Source organism: Melozone crissalis, unplaced genomic scaffold, assembly GCF_028551555.1.
Source record: "Melozone crissalis strain CALT ecotype California unplaced genomic scaffold, PUWL_Pcris_2 ptg000068l_1, whole genome shotgun sequence".
Taxonomy (NCBI): domain Eukaryota; kingdom Metazoa; phylum Chordata; class Aves; order Passeriformes; family Passerellidae; genus Melozone; species Melozone crissalis.
In genome coordinates this window covers 3,640,531-3,659,850 of record NW_026535846.1, presented here as the reverse complement: position 1 = coordinate 3,659,850, position 19,320 = coordinate 3,640,531, and the positions used below count along the sequence as shown (strand labels likewise).

Sequence of the window (19,320 nt, the reverse complement as noted above, 5' to 3'; positions counted from 1 at the left end):
ACTCTCAACACCAAAACCTCTCTCATTTAATCTGTTGTGTTTCCCACTGAACTGAACCTTTCAGTTTAACAAGGCATCCAGAGGTCAGAGCACAGGGTTTTCACTGCTGCTCCATCAGGTCTGACACCCCCACCCTGAAACAGGCTGAGAACCCACTTCCAAATCCACTTATTTCCCTGTCCTGGTTGTGCAGCAAGTATTTCATCCCATAACTGATCTGGACATGCTTGTGCTAATCTTTCACTGAAAGCCGATCTGCCTCATGATGATAAAATCGGATTTGGGTGAGTGAAGATGTCCTTGCCCCCTGGAGCTCTCACCCCTCCAGTGCTGCAGCACAGGCTGATCCAGCAGCTGCTGCTGCTCCCAGACCCCCGAGGGCAGCCATCAGTCTGTGCTGGGGCATCAGGGCAGCCCTGAGGAGCCCACTGAGGTCCCACCCAGAAGGGTTCATAATTTAGAAGCAAGTGACCCAGAAAAACGGCAGAAAAATGGAAATGTTAAAGCACAGAGTGCCATAGAAGTATAATAATTAGTTAATTCATCATTCCTCCCCTGTAATCCTTATGAACCGTCATATAATCCTTATCCTTCTTGCATCCTTATGGACATCAGCCTCCCCCACCAGCTCATGGAGACCATAATTTTTAAGCTTTCTGGTCTTTTCCATGGGTCCTCCAGGAACAGCAGGGTGAAACAGGAGGATGGGGACCTATCACTGTCCTGGGGACAGCAGAGGCCCTGCTCTGCCACAGATGACCTGGTGCTTTTTACTGGTTAAGCCTAAAATAGATCTGCCAGCCCTTGGTGGAGCACAGGGCAGGGGACTGAGGGGAAGATACAGAGTGGAGCACACCTGAGCACTCACCTGTTAGATAATCCAGCCCCTCCAGCAGCTTCTTCTCTCTGGAAAAATCTAAAGCAAAGTTTTCAAAGGCATCATTAAAATTGATATCTGGTATCAGGACTTGCGAGGATGCAGTTGCCATGGCGACCCTGGAAGGAAAGAAGGGACCATCAGTATGCAACAGGGTGCATGAGGGAGGCCCAGGGATGGGGACAGCCTCACTGTGCCTCACCTGCTGTCAGGAAAACAGCTTGCACCTATAGACCACTGCCCCTGGGGACGGGTTCCCTGAGAGTGGGAGGGCTCCACCCCTGGGCTTTACAGCTGTGACTGGCCCCTGAACTCCCTTTGGACTGGCATTTCCACCACTTCCCTACCCCAGGGAAGGGGACATGCTTCCACAGAATTGTTAGGGCCTGCCATGCAGCTCAGTCCTGTGAGGGCAGCAGGGATGGCAGGGGCTCTCCAGGGAAGTGACTGGAGGGGACTTGGGTCACCTCTGGGCAGGGACCCACAACGGGGCCAGCTCCAGCAGCAGGTCCCGAGCCCAGCCCACCTCTCGGCCACGTTCCTGGCCGTCTGCAGGAAGCGGGCGTGGTCGTTCTCCTTCAGGATGTGCTCGGCCTGGTTGATGAGGACGGTGGAGCGCTCCAGGCACTGCCGGCAGTTGGCGACCTGCTGGGCCAGCTTCCGCAGCTTCATCACCTGCGGGGCACAGGGCACAGGGCTCAGCAGCCTGGGAGGCACACAGGGAACCCTGAGCCGGCAGCTGCTCACGGCCAGCAAGGAGCACTGAAAGGGCACGGGAATGTCCCAGTGGCTCTGGGGAGGGAGCGCAGCAAAGCACTTTCTGTGCTGAATTTTGCTGGGGGTGGGAAAGCCCCAGGGCACAGCTGTGCTTGCTCTGATGCTCCCACATGTGCTGGACCCCGGAGAACAACACATCCTCCTCCACTCCTGCCATGCAAATACAGCATCCCCCCGTGCCAGCCCAGGAGAGCAGGCTGCCATGAGACCCCTGCCAGTCACTCAGCACAAGGCAAGGGAACCTCAGGAACAGGGGAAGTGTCTACAGAGCTGATGGAAGAGATCACATTCACAAGTGCTGAACTGAGCTGCCGGGTGACCAAGGTATGAGGGAATCTGTATGTTCTCCCCTCCCTTCTCCCAGGCTCCAGACACGTGTTGGGCCATTTGTCAGGCAAAGCAGGGCAGAACAAATGGAAAACCAAATGGCAATCCATCAGGAAAGCAGAATTCCTCGCTCCTCAACTGGAGGAATTCTGAACCAGCCACAGCCTCTAGAGGTTACTCCTTTCTCCACTGCTTCTGTGGAGGGTTTGGGCACTAATCTGTGCCCTTCACCTCTACCCAGCTGCCAATTGTAGGCAAACAACATCTTGGAGCTTCCAGGTCTTTCTGAGCATGGCTGGAACTGGACAGCAGAGTCTGGAAGAGTCAAGGAAGAGGGTGGGAAGAGCAAGCAGACAGACAGATGGACCGGCAGACGGCACCGTTACATGAAATATGTTCCCTGGAGTGCTTGGGGTAGAAGCAGGATTTCAAAGCTCCCTCTGCTGCCAGCGTGTCCTGGAGCTGTGCCGGGGGCTCTGCTGCCTACACATGTGGTGGAACCTGCTCCCAGCTGCTGGCAGCATCTGGATTTGGGGCTTGGCCATGGGTACCATGGTGGGACCCCAGTGCACACCCAAGCTCACTGAGAACAGCAGTGGGGTCATGCAAGCTCTCCTGGGCACCCTCAGAGTTACAGCCCTCCACCCCTCTTGCTGCTGCACGTGGAGAGCCCAGAAGGTGAGGCTGATGTCTCAAACACCAACAGCTGTACAGCTGCAGAGCCAACTGAGGGTTGTTGGGACTGGAGAAAGGGCCCCAGGGAGGTAGGGCAGCACTGTCCTGGGACAAACATCCTTGCTGTGGCTCCTGGCAATAAGCACAACACAGCACAGGAGTGAGATGAAGCAGTGGCATGGACTGCAGAGTAATCAAGACCACAAAAGACCCCTGAAGCCTCTGACCCATTTCCAGAAGCATCTGGAAGAATGGACTGTGCATGAGAACTGATTTGCAGAGAAGGTGAGAACTCCCAGGGAAGGCAAAACTTACCTATAAAAAGGTCCCCTCATAAGCACAGGCAGTGCCCCCAGGACCCTGACCCATTTGTCATTCCTTTCAACCATGAACATCTATGAATCTTGGGTCCCTTCCCCTGTGGAGTGGGATGCTACACACAGAAACCACTGTGAAACACCTGGAGCCACTGGAGGAAAGGTCCAACACTCCCACAAAGATGAGGGTGAGAAGCAGCTCCCCCTCAGCTGTGCTGCAATGCAGACTATGCAGCCTCTGCTCTCCCTGCAGCACTGGACTATGGTCCTTCAATATTAATTCCACATTATTCTATCCAAACCACCGTGGTGAAGAGCCCTGAGGAAGCTGTCTGGAGCGATCCAAGCCTCTGCACCAACTTGTCACGCTAGCCAACACACAGCTCCTCCTCCAGGCAGCACGTGCTTTGTCCTTGGCAGAGGAGCCCTGGGGCAGCAGCAGTGACAGACACCTGGGCATGGGGTGGCATGGAGGGCAGCACCAGGGGACAGCTGGAGCTTGGACAAGGAGATGCACGGGTGCTGCTCAAAGCAAACCCCTCGTGGCAATGCACCACGCGCCGCTGCAGCCCCTCTGCCCGAGGCTGGCACGTCCCAGCGCCACTGCCTGCGGGATGCTGCTCCCAGACAGGAGGGGCAGACCCTGTCCCCCCACAGGAGGGGACCTGTGACCAGGGACACATGAGCTGGGACCCCTCACCTTCGTCTCCTTGATCTTGACGGCGATGACCTGCTTGCGCTGGCGGATGATCTCCATCAGCTCATCACACTCCTCCATCAGCTTGGCCTCGTGCATGGCTGTGTTCACCTGGCCAGGAACAGCAGCAAACAGGCGTTGGGAGGGACACACAGGTGTGGGGAGGGACACACAGCATGCTCTCATGGCTGTGCTCACAGCGGTGCACACACACACAGTGCAGTGGGGGCACAAGCAGAGGTTCCAGTCCTCTGCCTCCAGGGAAGAGCAGTATCCACGGGAGGATGGACAGGACAGGACAAGGGGGAATGCACTTCATGGAAGAGGAATCTAGCCCTAGCACTGCATTCAGGAACACTACAGGACAGAAATCAGTTTTCCTCATTTTATACTCCCAAATCCCTCTGAAACAAGGCAGCCTAGAGTGAACCACATTTTTGCTACAGGATCTTTTTTTAAACCTGGCCAGCAGATTATGCAACACTGGAGTGGGAGACAGCTGATGGTCTGCAAAGAGAGCTCCACTGAGGAAAAACAGTGGAAAATCTTCCCAATCTGCTGCATGTGGAGGGGGGTGGGGAACAGCCCCAGGCTTTGGAGCCTGCAGCAAGCTGCTGTGGCATTGCTGCTGTGGCATTGCTGCCGTGGCACTGCTGCTGTGGCATTGCTGCCGTGGCACTGCTGCTGAGGCACTGCTGCCGTGGCACTGCTGCTGTGGCATTGCTGCTGTGGCATTGCTGCTGAGACACTGCTGCTGTGGCACTGCTGCTGAGACACTGCTGCTGTGGCACTGCTGCCGAGGCACTGCTGCTGTGGCACTGCTGCTGAGACACTGCTGCTGTGGCACTGCTGCTGTGGCACTGCTGCTGTGGCACTGCTGCCGAGGCACTGCTGCTGTGGCACTGCTGCTGTGGCAGAGCTGCTGTGGCACTGCTGCTGTGGCACTGCTGCTGTGGCACTGCTGCTGTGGCATTGCTGCTGTGGCAGCACCCTGGTCCCTCAAAGCTGTGTGCCCACAGGGATGGCTGTCACCCCAACTTCCCAGGAGCACAAACCTGAAGCTCCTCTTTCAGCTTCTGGGACACATGAGAGTGAGGGAATTTGAGGCTGAAGGCTGTGCACAGCAAGGGGCAAGACAGAAATGCTGGGCCAAGGGACAGGAGGGGAGATTGGGGCACCTCAGCTTGGCCCTGGGTCCATCCCTCCAACCAGCTGCTGTCCAACTGTCCAGCTCAGGCCTGGAGTGTTCCCCTTCCAGGATGGCTACAGGGCAATCTGTAAATCTGTAGCCATCCACAGCCTGCCCAGGGCAAGAAATCTCCCCTCAATTATGTTGATATTTAGGGGGGCTGAAGGCAGGTGAAGTTTCAAAGGACATCACAGTCCCTTTCCCAGTTGCCTTCTACCAAAACAGGAGCATTTTCGAGGCTGGGGCTCCCTCAAAGGGCCAGCAGAGCATGGAGGGGGTACTGCAACCCAGGACTGCTCCACTGGCAAAGCCCTGGCTCAAAAACACCTGGACAGGGGCCACAGCACTCTGCATGGATGAACCAGCTCCCAGGTGAATGCTGGGTTTGGGGTGAACACTCAGCAGGTGCTATGGCCGCAGGAAAGCTGGGCAGCTTTTAGTTGTGAAAAGGGAGAGAAAAAATATTTCACCCACCCAAGTGCTGGGGGAAAATGTGCTAGGGACAACAGTCCTGGAATAAACCAGCTCTGTCCTGCACCTCCTGGGAATGAGAAGCAGCATCTCAGCCCACAGCCTGACTCACAGGCAGGCAAGCCTCCTCCTGGCAGCTCGGGATGGAGCAGAGGACCCATCCCACCTCCACAGCCCTCAGGAGGATTTTGGCTGTGCAGCAGCTGTGCCCTGGGGACACCAGGAGCTCCCACTGAGGCTGCTGTGACACAGTCCCACGGCACACCTGCAGCTTCTGCTCTCCCCACAGTGGGACACTGGGCTGGCATTATCCCTGGTTTACAAACTCAGCTTCTCTGGAGGGTTATCTGCCCTCCTTGGTCCACATTTCCATCACTGCCAGAGGATTTGGCCATTCCAACCTCCCTCAGTACAGCCCCCCATGCACCAGAGTCACTCTGAGGGGCAGCACAGGCTCAGGGGACACTTGCAGTGCCCTTCTCTGGGGTTCTTCTCTCTGCCCTTCTCAGCCCTGTCCCTCAAGGTGTTGGTGGCACCATTCTCTGGACATGCCCTGAGATTTACACTGGATATTTCTGGGGGACAGAGTACATGGGAATTGCATGTGCCTGCCTGTGTGCCATGTCTGCAAATATCTCAGAAGCAAAATTCCCTGGAATCAGATTGATGGAGAGCACAGATATTTTCTGCTTCACAGTTTACTGTGCTCTCTGCGAAGGGGCCTCCAAGGGCCTGGCTGTGCCTTCAACAGAGCTGAGAAATGTTATTTCAACTGTTATTTTAAGCAGAGCGTCTGACAAAGCTGAAAACTGACAAACTCTGACAAAAATGACAGCTTAGAGGTCTCAGACTCTGAGGATCAGACAGAAATACCAAATATCTTTCAATTTATCCTATGTCAGGTCATTAAGACATTGGAGCTGGATTCAAAGGAATCCAGGACATCCAGCCACATCCCTGCTCCATCTCTGGTGGGTTCTCGGAGCCAAAGCCCATCAGAGCAGCAAGGGCTGCTGACTGCCACCAGAGCTCTGCAAGGGCATCCTGGCTCCTCCTCTCTCTGCCAAACATCCCTGCCATCTGCATTCCCAGATCAGCCCAAGCCCACTGAGCCCTGGGGCAGAGGAGGCCCAGGAGAGACCATTCCAACAAAGCCATTCCCACTGCAGAGTGATGCACAGGCAGGGAAAGCAGGACAACAGCAGTGACACAGAAGGCCAGCAGTGCCGCAGAGCCAAGTGGGATTTTTCTGCTCCTTAATTTGGCTGGAAGTTCAGAGCATCTCAGCCCCCTCCTCCTTCTCTCTGCACGTTGTGTGAGTGGCTGCCAGCTGCTGGCGGCACACTGGGCCCTGCTGGCACTCACAGAAAGGGCTCCTGCACTCACTTCCTCTTGCCAGATCATCAGGACATTATTGAGGGAGTGAAGAACAAAGTGCTGATGCTGCCTGCAGAAACCACAGGGCCTGAAGCACCTTCAGGGCCCCAAACCCCAGCTGCTCTGAGATTCAGGGGGTGAAGGACAAGCTGCAGCTCCCCAGGCAAAGGCATCATAGATGCTCTGCTGTGGGCACATGGCTCCACCCTGCACAGGAGCATCCCTGCATCCTGCTGCAGCATCCTGAGGCAACATCCCCACATCCCACCACGGCATCCCTGCATCCTGCTGCAGCATCCCTGCATCCTGCTGGGCCCATGGGATGGCTTGGGGGAGTGCAGGGGAGGCACAGGACTTGCACACCCTGCAAGGCCTGGGGTGCTGTGGGTGAAGCAAACAATTGTTGTGTTCTCTCAGGCGCTGCAAACTCCCCCTGAATCCATGGCTGGGGTCCTGGCAGCAGCCTGGGGTTCAGTCCTGACGGAAGCTGTGGTTCAAGGAATGGCTGCATGCTCGGTGTCACCCAGCTGAGACCTCTTTGCAGGATCAGTGTCACCCAGCTGATGAGCCTTGTTACAAGCTCAGTGTCACCTGGCTGAGCCCTGTTTTCACACTCAGTTTCACTCAGTCTTCCACCAAAAGCAGCTGCTCCCCCAGCACAGAGCAGCAGGCAGGTCCTGCTGCCTGGAGCCAGCTCAGCAGCCCATGTCTCCTCTCAGTGGCTCCCAATCATGACAACTCCTTCAGACCCCTGGGAACCATCCCTGTGTCCTCCACTGCTTGGGACTACCCCCCACACTCACCTCTGCTTGCAGGGAAGCCCCAGGAAAGGCCTCTGGTGTGATCCATGCATTGCTCCCCTAGAGCTGGGAGCTGCCCCGGGCACCTCCCCAGCCCCCCTGGTCTCACCCACCTCCACTTGCTGGCAGATCTGTATCAGTTTGGCCATCTGGTTTTCCAGCTCGCTGTTGCGTTTAACCAGGTTGGTGAGATTTGTCTCCAGGGTTTGCTGCAGGTCCAGAAATGGGAGAAAGAGGAAAAACAGAGATCAGCAAAGCTGGAGTGTCCCCAGTCCCCTGCCAGCAGCTGAGACCCTCTGCCACCAAGCACACTGCTTGAGGGAGGGACACTGGAACAACCTTGGGCAAAGGCTCTGGAGGTCCTGGGCAGCTCCTGCCCGTGCCAGGGGCTGTGCCACACGGGAGACACTGAGCCCAGCACTGTGGTGACCCTGGGCTGTCACCAGCTGGACAGGACAGCATGGGAGCCTGCCCTTTGCCACTCCTTTGGAAAGCAAATTTTGACTATTTCCATCATCAATTTTGTTCTGCACAGGGTGAGGGAGATGAACAAAAGCCTGATGAGCCACGGGAGAGGGATGTCTTCTCTGCCAACCACTTCAGCTGGAGCTACAATGGCACAGGCAGGGAGAGCTCAGCTGCACTGTGCTGGCTTTCATTCCCCAGCCAGCTGCCCTTTGCTCAGCAGAGCAGCCCTCAGCCAGCAGATCACAGCCCCTGGATCTGGGCCAGAAGATTACGAGCAGTGGATCATGGCCGTGGATCCCAGCCAGCAGCTCTTGACCAGGCAGTCATGACCAGTGGCCCATGGCCAGCAGATCTCTGCCAGCAGATCATGAGAGGACGGGGATGCAGGGCCTGCTCTGGGGCCCACTGCTCTGGGAGAAGGAGGGCACCCAGTGAAGCACCCATGAAGATCCCATTTGAGGGGATATTGATACCTGTGGCCGTGGGGGGAACACAGTTTCTGGGGGTTAACAATTCCAGAGACACAGCATTGCCAGTTCCACGTGCTCTGCTAGCAGGAATGCCTTACAACAAAGCACTCGCTACTTGTTGCAGCGCTTGTCAGGAAATGATATCCTATTAATATTTTAAACTCCAGGGCTGGAAGAGGGTCCCTGAGGTGGTTCATTCATCTGCAGGTAGGAACTGCAGTCTGAGGCTTTCATCTGACTCCAGCAGGCCCAGAGACACGGCCCCTCTCCGTACACGTGGGTAACTGGGGGCTACTGAGCCAGGAGAACTTGAATTACAGGCACAGAGCACAGGCAGAGCACTCATTCCTGGAAAACCACTGGCTCCTAAAATATCCCAAGCTCATTTGCAGCCCTGAAAATTGCTGGCCAAGGGCAAGCAAGGCAGAATGCAGGAACAGGCTGGAGAAATGGAATAAAACCCAGAGAGCCTTGGTTATGCTAGAAGGGTTTGCAGAGTGGGGGCTGTATGGATAATGGAAAAGCCAGCTGCTCCCACCCCCCTCTCCTCATAACCCAATATTATAAACATCATTTCACTACAGCAACGAACATTTCACTTGCTAATTACCTCCCTCATCACCAGTGTGGCTGCACTGAGGTTGCAGCTTTGAACTCGCACCGATCTGCTTTAATCTTCCAGGCTGTGATGGAGGGCAGGGCGGGGGGCTGGGGTACAGCTTTGAAGCACGCGTGCCCACACCCCATTTGCAGCATCCCAAGGTTTCTAGGGGATGGCATCACTCCTCTCATCCACAAACACACACAAAGCCTGTCCCTGAGCACCAAGCCCTTCACCACACATCCTCTGTGCAATGCTGAGGCAATCAGAGGTGCTGTACTGGTGTCAGCCACGGTTCCACAGCCCTTTGCTGCTCCCCTGCCCCTCAGTGCACCCACAGACCCTCGCTGCCAACCCCTCTGCATCCCAGGAAAGCATAGATGGAATGTTTCCATCTGTTTGATGTGCTGAAATTAATAAAATGGGCTTGAAGCCTGGATCACACCAGCTGGTTATTTTGTAGGTGTATATAAATTGCAGCAATTACAGGGGTTGGGTTTTAATTGCTTTATAAAATGCCCGTCATTTCCCCCAACCTCCACCTTCTCTCCTGAAATACAAATAGGTGGTTTCTCTACAACTGGGGAGACAAGTGAGAAAAAGTGATAACAAGGCCTTGAGCAGGAGTCACTGGTGCTGAGTGGGGAGGAGGGCCTGGGTCACCAGGGACAGCAGCAGCAGAGAGGGGAGGGCCCAGGCACCCTGGGACAGGGCTGAGCCTCCCCCTGCCGAGTGTCAGGGACCCACAGGACCAAACCCTGCCACAACTCCAGCAGAGCAGCTCAGCACCTGCACCCCTCACCTGCCAGTCACCAGATACACAATAAATCCATTCCCACTCCACCAGAGGAGAGTAATCACACAGCACTGACCTGCAAGTACCAATGCTCACATTCCTTCAGTTATGGGCACAATGGGACACAACTCTTTTTCCTCCAAATACCAAGCAAGCAGTTGAACTAAACTAAAGATTTATTTCTCTGTTTGAAGAATCCATCAAGGTTGCAGGCTCAAGACAACTTCAGGAAGTATAAATACGCGGTGTCCCCCTGGTCCCTGTGCAAACACAACCTTGCCTGTGCCAGGCCACAGCTGCCCTCCATGGCCAGTCCCCAGCCCATGCACCAGTCTGGCAGCTGGTTCACACTGAGAAATGCTGTCAGCCTCGTGGCTTTAACCAGCTGAGAGATGGAACAGAGCAGGCACTGAGCCCCAAACAGGCTCCCCACATGTCACACAGACCTGAGGGGAGTCCAAGGCCCCAGGGGTTTGGGCCATGCAGGCCTCAGATCTCCTCCAGTGGCATGAACTTGTGGGTGTGGGATGGGAGGACCTGGAGAACCCTGGAGTTGGGGAAAGCCCTAGGAATGCAGGGGTGGTGGGTATCTGCTCCATCCCTCAGCACCGCTCTGAGGGGTGAGAGATTCAGCCTGGCACGATGGCAGGGAGGGTGTCCTTTGGCTCTGCCTTACCCCAGAGAGGTTTCTGCATTTATCTTCATGGGGAGGCAGCCAAAACTGGAGAGTGATACTTCCAGTGATTTACTCAGGGCTTTTCTCATTGCCCCTGTTCATCTGTAATCACTTCCAGTAATGGAGGCGAATCCCTGCCCCGATCCTCCTGCGCACCACAAACACTTATCATGTGTGCATCCACAAACCCACGTGCAGGCACACAGGCACCAAGTCAAACCCACCTCAAAATGCATGCCAAAGTGTCAGGAAAACCAGTTCCTGGAAGGCACCAGCATTCCCCAGCCTCACCTGGACAGGGCAGGGAATGATCCCGTCGGGATCGCTGCCACGCTCAGGATGCACAGTCAAGCCCTCGAGGCTGAGGATGTGCTGCCAGGTCCCAGCACGGGGCACGATTCCTGCTGGCTGTCCTCTGACTTGTTTTGGAGCAGCACAGGGAAGCCAGATGTCACCAGGACATTGCCCAGGGCATCAGGAGTCTGCCATGGAGCTCCGGAGGCAGTTGCTCATTTTTTAAAACCACAAAGTTGTTGATAGCATGAGACAGCTGTAATCACACTGGAGCTGTGGGAACCTCCACCCATGTCCCTGCTCCTGGCCAAAACACTGCTCTGCACTGAGCTGCTGCCCCCGGCACCCACTGTGGGGATGATGGAACTGGTGTGGTTTGTCTCAGGAATGCTGGCACAGCTTTCTGGGAAGCAGCAGCTGGACAGGGTGATCTGCAGGTAGCTCCCACCAGGGTCATTCCAACCCCATCTGCTCTGGGGGGATTCTGGAGCAGGACAGTGACAGTGGGGTTGGTACAGCATCCTCTCACTCCACTGGCAGCTGGAGGAGAGGATGCTGTATCAACTAAAATCACAGAAGTTTGGAAGGGACCATAAAGCTCCTATCATGGAACCCCTTGCCATGAGCAGGGACATCTTCCACTATCCCAGAGTGCTCCAAGCTCTGTCCAACCTGGCCTTACACACTTGCAAGGCACTGACAGCACTGCACAGATCAGGCTCCTCTCAGTGGCCCCAGCAGGCCCAGAGCCTGGCACTGCTCCTGTGCCAGTGGATGCTCCCACTCCCTCCTGCCATGGCTGCACAGAGGCCTCACCACGGCACTGCTCACTGCCAGCCCTGGCAGCAGCACATCCAGGTGAGTCAAACTGGAAGAGGAGAAATTTAGGTTACATATATGGAAGACATCGTTCCCTGGGAGGGTAGGCAGGCCCTGGCACAGGTGCCCAGAGCAGCTGTGGCTGCCCCTGGATCCCTGGCAGTGCCCAAGGCCAGGTTGGACAGGGCTTGGAGCAACCTGGGACAGTGGGAGGTGTCCCTGCTCAGGAAAAGGGGTATGACAAGATGAGCTTAAGGTCTCCTTTAAGCCAAGTCATTCTGTGATTCCACAAATCTATGTTTAGTTAAATTCCCACCACCAAGAAAAAAACCAAAACTTTGGGGAAAAATATACAAAGCCGGTCAGCTACCAGGCTTTACTCAGAGAATGTCCCTAGACAACGGCACAAGTGACAAAGGGACGGCACTGGGCTGCCATGTGTGACATTAATGCATTTTAAGTCACTTTGGAGCCAAACAGACTGAGTAAGAGCTGAAACTTCTGCCAGCATTTGGGGCTGCTGTCAGCCACTGGCAGAGCTGACCTTGAAACCGAGGGGCTCTGCAGAGCCTGGGGGTGGGAGGGGGCTCTGGTGGTGCTGAAGAGTCAAGAGGCAGAGCCTGAGCCAGGCAAAGGGGCCCTGGCAGTGACCCCGGCATGGAGGGGACAGGGACCAGGGGGATGCACTGGACCAACACACACCTGAGGGTGGGGAGACAAGCCCCATGTCCCCGATCAGTGTGAGCAATCAAAAAGCAGCTCCAAATCCATTAATCAGGTTTAATCCCTGACGATCTATTAGGCTTAAACCCTGACTGCTCTTTCTACACTCACCTTCAGTTGGGAAGCAGCTCTGGAGGGAAGCTCCCTGCGGGGAGCAGGGCTGGGGATGCAGGTGGCACAGGGGTAGGTTTGTCACAGCCACCATGAGCCCTGGGGCAGGAGTCACCCATGCTACCTGGGCACACAGTGCTCCAGCCATGTCCCCAGCGCCCAGCTGGGGTGGCCCCAGCCTCTCCACCTCACAGAAAGCACGGGGTGATCCCAGCCTGGCACGACCTGAGGCTGGATCCTGCCCACAGTGGGGTAAATCCACCACTCCAGTGGCCACACTCCAATTTGTAAATGGGATGAAAGAAAGGAAGGAACTGTCAAGAGCCCACAGGAGCAGCTGTGCTGGGCTGGGCAGGGACTGGGGGGGCAGGCAGGCAGGTGGGATCCAGCTCCTCCACACAGCATCCCTGCGTGGGCTGCATCAGTACAAACTGTGTCTTGTGTTTCCTTGGGAATTTAAATTGAGAGGAAAACTCGAGCAAGCAGGATGAGCTGAGTATGGGATTTGCAGGCGCTGCACGTGCTGCTGCCGAATCAGCACAGCCTGGATTTGTGTCTTGGCGGCTCTTCTGCAGCATCTTCCCTTGGGCTGAGCCAACCAGCATCGCCCAAACCTGCCTGCTTTTGGGGAGCAATCCTGTTGCTTGTGCCACCACATGAGCTAAAAGCACACTTTGAATCTGTCACGCAGCTGCCTCACCTGTGGGGAGGTGTCACTCATACCCACACTCCCATGGGACACCATTACCAGTGCACACATCCGTGGCAGCTCCAGCATTTAATTATGCCTGCAGAGCTCCTCCCTTTCTAGGGTACACCTCAGCTGAGAAATGAGAGGGACAGAAATGGCTGCAGGTGAAACTTGCTCCATCACCTGCTGATGGAATGACCTAGGGTCCCACTCACCTCCTCCCAGTGCCTCACTCTTTGGCCTCTGTTACCCAGGAACGTGACCAAATGTTCCTGCTCCTATGACAACCTGAGGGCCAGGGAATGCTGCTAGTTCTCCTGTAAATCAAAGTATCCTAGGAAAAAGTCACAAGGGGGAAAAGTCACACAAATTACTTTAATGGTGCTGTTTCTCCAAAGTCGCTGATTAGTTGCAGACTTGGTCTGAGCATTGTTTTGGCAAGGTTTGTGTCTGGCTGCCTGGTGCAGCTCCAGGGTGCACATTCCCTGTTCCTTGTTTACCCCTGTCCCTGTGCTACTTAACAGCAGCAGGGACTTTGGTTCCAAAAATATTCCTTCAGGCACAATACTGTAAGAGCCCAAACACCTGGAAGTCCTTGGCACGGCTGTCCTCCTCAAGGCAGGGAGAAGAGAAATGGCTGTGGTGGGAGAGAATCCCTGCTGCCAGAGCTCGGCACGCACGCACGTCTGCCATGGAACCAGCTGCTCCTCGTGTCTCCTATGGAAGGAGCTGCTCCTTGTGTCTCCCATGGAACCAGCCTGCTCCTCATGTCTCCTATGGAAGGAGCTGCCCCTCATGTCTCCCATGGAAGGAGCTGCTCCTCATGTCTCCCATGGAAGGAGCTGCTCCTTGTGTCTCCCATGGAACCAGCTGCTCCTCGTGTCTCCCATGGAAGGAGCTGCCCCTCATGTCTCCCATGGAAGGAGCTGCTCCTTGTGTCTCCCATGGAACCAGCTGCTCCTCGTGTCTCCTATGGAAGGAGCTGCTCCTCATGTCTCCCATGGAAGGAGCTGCTCCTCATGTCTCCTATGGAAGGAGCTGCTCCTCGTGTCTCCCAGGGAAGAAGCTCCTCCTCATGTCTCCCATGGAAGGAGCTGCTCCTCGGCACCCACACGGGGCTCAGGTGGCAATCAGCACACACAGGTAACCAGGGGACACCAAACCACAGTGGAAATGGCAGGAGCAGATGCATTTCCTTACCTCACTGCTGGGCAGCACAGACACACGGGGACACTGCTCCTGTAGGCTCAGCTCACCCAGCAGGCAGGGCTGCGTGCCCCAGGGTATCGGAGGGCTTTGTGCACTCGCAGTTTATCACAAGGCTGTGTTTTTATGGTCTCCCTGTCTCCCAGCAGGAGGCTCCAGCATGTGTGTCAAAGTGTGTTATCCCTACACAGGAATTCTACTTCTCAAAACAGGCAGAGGATGAACAACACTTGGCATAATAAATGAGTTTTCCCACACCAATGTTCTTAGCATTCCCAGCTGCAAGGCCACTGAGCAAAAGTATTCCTCCTCACCAAATCTTCCAGTTTTAACCCCTTCCTCCCAACAGCTGTTTTCCTGGCTATGAGAAAAAGGATGGGAATAAGGCAGCTGGCACCCTCTCTGTCAGGGGGTGACCGGACCTTCTCCTACATCCTCAGTGTGCGGCTCCACCCAAAGGTCAGCACAAGGCAGAAGCCTGGCAAAGCACAGCACATTTCTGCAGTTCCTGGAACTGGAAGAGAAAACCAGGAGCTGCCCAAAGACAAGTTCAGCTTCCACACTTCCACCAAATACCCTTCCAGCAAGGGCTGGTTCCTTTCATTCCTGTGACAGGGCACAGCACAGCAACTTTTGGGTGTTCCCTCTCCTGCATCCTTCCTTATCAACCGAGACATTTTGGGACAGATCTTGGCACCCACCTCCAGGCCATGGAGAGGCAGGACGTGTGGCAGGGCAGCCCCTGGGCCCCAGCAGTCAGAGGGCCCATGTGAGGCCCACGGCTGCTGGAGCACCAGGCATCCCCATTGTGGACAAGCAGGGTGGCAGCAGCTCTCACAGGACACCCAACAGACTGAAGGGGACATTTTAATGGCACCCTGCACTGCCTGCTGCCTCCATGGGTGTGATGGGGCCAGCAGCACCCAAGGCAGCGGGTTGCATCTGGACAGCTTCCCCAGTTCCCCAAGCATTCACCAGAAACAGGGAATCCTGGTATGGTTTGGGTTGGGAGAGACCTTAAAGCTGATCCAGTTCCACCCCTGCCATGGGCAGGGATGCCTTCCACTGGACCAGGCTGGTCTAAGCCCCTGGCCTTGGACACTTCCAGGGATGGGGCAGCCTCTGGGCATCTCAGAGGTTCATCCTGGCAGAAATGTGTATGGCTGATTTAGGTCCTTCAGCCTTTACATCCTTCAGTCTCTCCAAAGCCATTTTTCTCCGCTTGCATATTATCCTGGTTTTCTGCACCATTACAGAAGTATTGAAAACGGTTTAAATATTTTATTAACTTCGTCCTCGCTGTGACAAGCCAGTTTTTTTCCTGAAGTCATCTAAGCATGATCTGCTTGTCGGAGCTGTCCTAGTTAAACACCAAGATTTTACTCCCCAGTTCAGGCCGTGTGTTTTTCAGCTTAAAAGAATGTGATTTTCAGACATCTTATTAAATGTGCTACATTTGCTATAAAAAAATTTCCCAAACTACAGTGAGCCTGGAGCATATTTGTGCATTTCCCACTATTTTTATTTATTCCTTTAAAAAGACAGAGTAGAAGGAAAAGATTTCCAGTGCTCCAAGCAATGCCTTTTTCCAGGAATTTTTCTCCAGTGAGTAATTCCTGGTTCCTTCCAAACCAGGAGTTATAGAGGGGTCATTTTCTGATGCTCTGCTGTAGGAACCACCACAGCTGCACAGCCCGAGGGTAGAAGGGGAACAGCTCCCCATCTCCCCTCTCTGAGCTCACTGCAGGATGGGTGATGGTGAGCAAAAGAAGCCAGTGCTGGCAGCAGCCCCAGAGCTCCCCATCAGCCATGGTCCCCCCCCCAGCTGGCCCCAGAAAACCCCAGAGCTCATTCTGGTAGGAGCCCAGGAAGCAACTCTGCTGTCCCCAGTGGAGCTGAATGTCACTGGAATTCCTGCTTCCCTGAAAAATCCCTTCTGTCACAAAAGTAAGCCATTAACAATGATCCTACTTTATTCTCCACAAAAATAGAGGAAAGAGAGAAAAAAACTGAAAGGAGACACTGCAGATGTCCACCTGCTCCTTCAGTCTCAACCATCCAGCCTTCCATCCTCTCAGGCTTCTGTCTCTCCTGTGCAGCAAAAGGGACTCATGTGTCACCCCCGTGGGTCACGGCGGCCCTGGGGATGATGCCCAAAGCCCTCCCTGTGCAGGAGGATCGCCCTGTGGAGGCTGCAAGGGAGCAAGTTCCTTCTACCTCTTGGGCTCCTGCTGCTGGAGCTGTAGGATCCAAGGGCTGGCAGCAGCGCAGATCCTTCCCAAGATCCTCACTGTCCTAAGGACGGCCAGGTGAGCAAATCCCTGTTGCACATCCTGCCAGATGTGGGGGCTGCCAGACCCCCGAGGGTGGACGGCTCACAGGGAGCCATTGCCAGGGAGCTCCAGCAGCAGCACCTCAGGGAGAGCAGCCCAGGAGCCCCAGAGCAAGGAAAGGCAGGAGGCACCCACAACCCTGGGAGGGCAGAGATTCCCAAGGACAGGCACAACCCACAGCCCGGAACACGGAGCAACAGTGTCAGGCATGGGGAAGGATGAGGAGCCAGAACACACCATGGGCCTGGAGGGGCTGTCAGAAGGCAGAGGGACAACCAGAGGACAAACCAACACCAACACAGCTCAAGGAGAGGTCAGACCATGAGACATCTTGAGAGCCCCACGTTTGAGGACTGACTGTCAGGCATAAGCCAGCACCCTGGCACTGCTGGCTCTGAAGCCAAAGTGAACAAAACCCTTTCAAAGTATAAGAGACAGAAAATGCTTCATTCCATAAATATGTATATCCTCTTGGAAGAGCCAATTGGTGGAAAGAAGATGCATCTTTTGAATGAGTTCTATGAATACACGGTAGGCAAAGAGCACCATCAAAGTTTTCGTCATAAGAGAGGAGTGGAGAGGAAAGGAGAGGAGGGTCGGGGAGGGAAGAGGAGGGCAGGTAAAAGGAAGGAAGGACAGGGCAGGGCAAGGCAGGGCAAGACACTGACTCCAGTGAAGAGCAGTCTCCAGGGGTGCTCCAAGGACACTGCAATCACGTTAACTGCTCTTGCTGCAGGTAACTGTCTGGCTGGGAAGAGCCCTTTGGAAGAAGCCCTCTCAGGGTGTGTGAGAACTCAGAGATGGAATTTCCAGGGAAAAAGCCTGACACATACTGCTGTGAGGTACACAGGTGTGTCTGAATAGCAGGAGATTCAGTGTCACCAACAATTACTAAAGGCAGAAGAGGATAAACTGATGAAAGAGCATCGCTTTTTCCATTAAAATTTCCTCCTCATCCTCAGGGGCTCCCTGTGTGATTCACAGCCAGGAGAGTTCCATTGGGCAAAGCCCTGTGACAGGGACCATCCCGTGGGCACCTGTGACACCTGGCCCACAGCACGGCTGGGGTTCCACAGGCTCCAGCAGCCTTTCCCAGCAGCTACATAATCTCAGGGGCACAAACACCCATCTGAGGCTGCTAAAGGAAATCTGGGATTTGGCATGTCATTTATGCAAATTCCTCCCCGCACTTAATAAACAACCAAGCCTCTGTGGCAGAAATTAAGAGATGCAATTCAAAGGGAATACACCGAGCAGGGAGTTTAGTGCTAGAGAGAAACTCATGGAAGATTCATACATTCCCAAAGAACATCTGGTTCCATTCAACATCAAAAAAGCTACTTTGCGATTTTCACCAGATAATGGGCTTATCAAAGATTTACTAATCACTTCATTCAATTCCTATCTCACCTCCCAAACTAAATTAGGAAAATTTAAGCAAAAAGTAAGGAAGAATTCTGAAGAAGATATCTGTTCCCCACCTCCTCACTATCTGGGCTGCACATCAAGATTGAGATCTGGCTGCTCCCAAACTGAACGGGAAACACAAAGTGGCTGAATTCACGCCTAATTCACACCTAAACACCAGGAAGAAATGGTTTGAATTACAAACACAAAATTAGCCGAGTGTGAAGCTAAAGCTCCTGCATTTTAAATTATGGCAGGAGTCACAGGAGATCATTCTGCAGAGATCAGCCAGACCTGGCACCAGAGGTCGGTGACAAGTGACAGGGGTGACACCAAGCCTTGTGCTGTGAGCATGACACAGGATTCAGCTTCACTGAGCCAAAATACTGCAGAACACAGTTCTAATCTAAAATGTTACACTGCAGAACAAGCTTTAATCTAAAATATTAATTGGCAATAAACGCATAAATTATGCCTGCAAATGGTTCAGGCTCCAGCCTGCCTGTTTGTCCCAGCCTGAGGTTTGTTTGGTGTCTTGTCCTCCTCATGCTCCTACTGCCCTTATCAGCACCTCACTGCTACCTGCCACGGCACTGGCACCCAGCTCCTGTCCCTGTGGATTAATTCTCAGTTCCTCCATCTGGGAGCTGGGTAGAGGCAGAGCCTGAAAGCAGACAATCCATGCTGGAAGGGATGAGAGCTGGAAGCGGACGGGGAATGAGGGCTAAGGAGGAGGAGGAAGACGAAGAGGTTGTGCTGGGTGACAATGTCCAAGGATGGGGGGGGGGACCATCTGATAGGAAAATCTCAGTAAGAAACCCAAAGGGAAGGAAACCACCCTGCCTACATTCATCTCTGGGGCTGTGAGACCCATCTTGGGGCTGTGACACCCACCTCTGGGCTGTGACAGCATTTCCGGGGCTGAAACACACCGTCTGGAAGATGTGACACCCATCTCTGGGCTGAAACACCATCTCCAGGGCTGTGATAGCCATCCCATCTCTGGGGTGCATCCCACTCGCAGGAACTGAGCTGGGCAGCCAGAAGTGCCAGAACCACCTGGCCCAGGCAGCCCCTCCCAGCACGACACAGGGCAAGTGGGTCATTGCCAGGACTCCTGAATATTACCTACCTCCTCAGCCCCCTTTTCCACAGCCTCCCCCATCAGGGGCTGGTGCTGAAAGGGGCCCTGAGCTGGCTGCCAGCGCCTGAGAACAG

General features: G+C 54.6%; 1 protein-coding gene across 3 annotated transcripts in view; it reads right to left on the bottom strand.

Annotated features, from left to right (window-relative positions):
- Positions 1-19,320, bottom strand: part of MID2 (midline 2) — a 61,646-nt gene that overhangs the window by 10,991 nt on the left and 31,335 nt on the right. For all 3 annotated transcript variants that reach the window (XM_054289715.1, XM_054289716.1, XM_054289717.1), the window contains exons 3-6: positions 7,621-7,716; positions 3,674-3,781; positions 1,404-1,552; positions 869-996 (exon numbers count right to left, since the gene is read on the bottom strand). In XM_054289715.1, the coding sequence (XP_054145690.1) occupies positions 869-996; positions 1,404-1,552; positions 3,674-3,781; positions 7,621-7,716 (481 nt within the window). The remainder of the gene's footprint in view (positions 1-868; positions 997-1,403; positions 1,553-3,673; positions 3,782-7,620; positions 7,717-19,320) is intronic.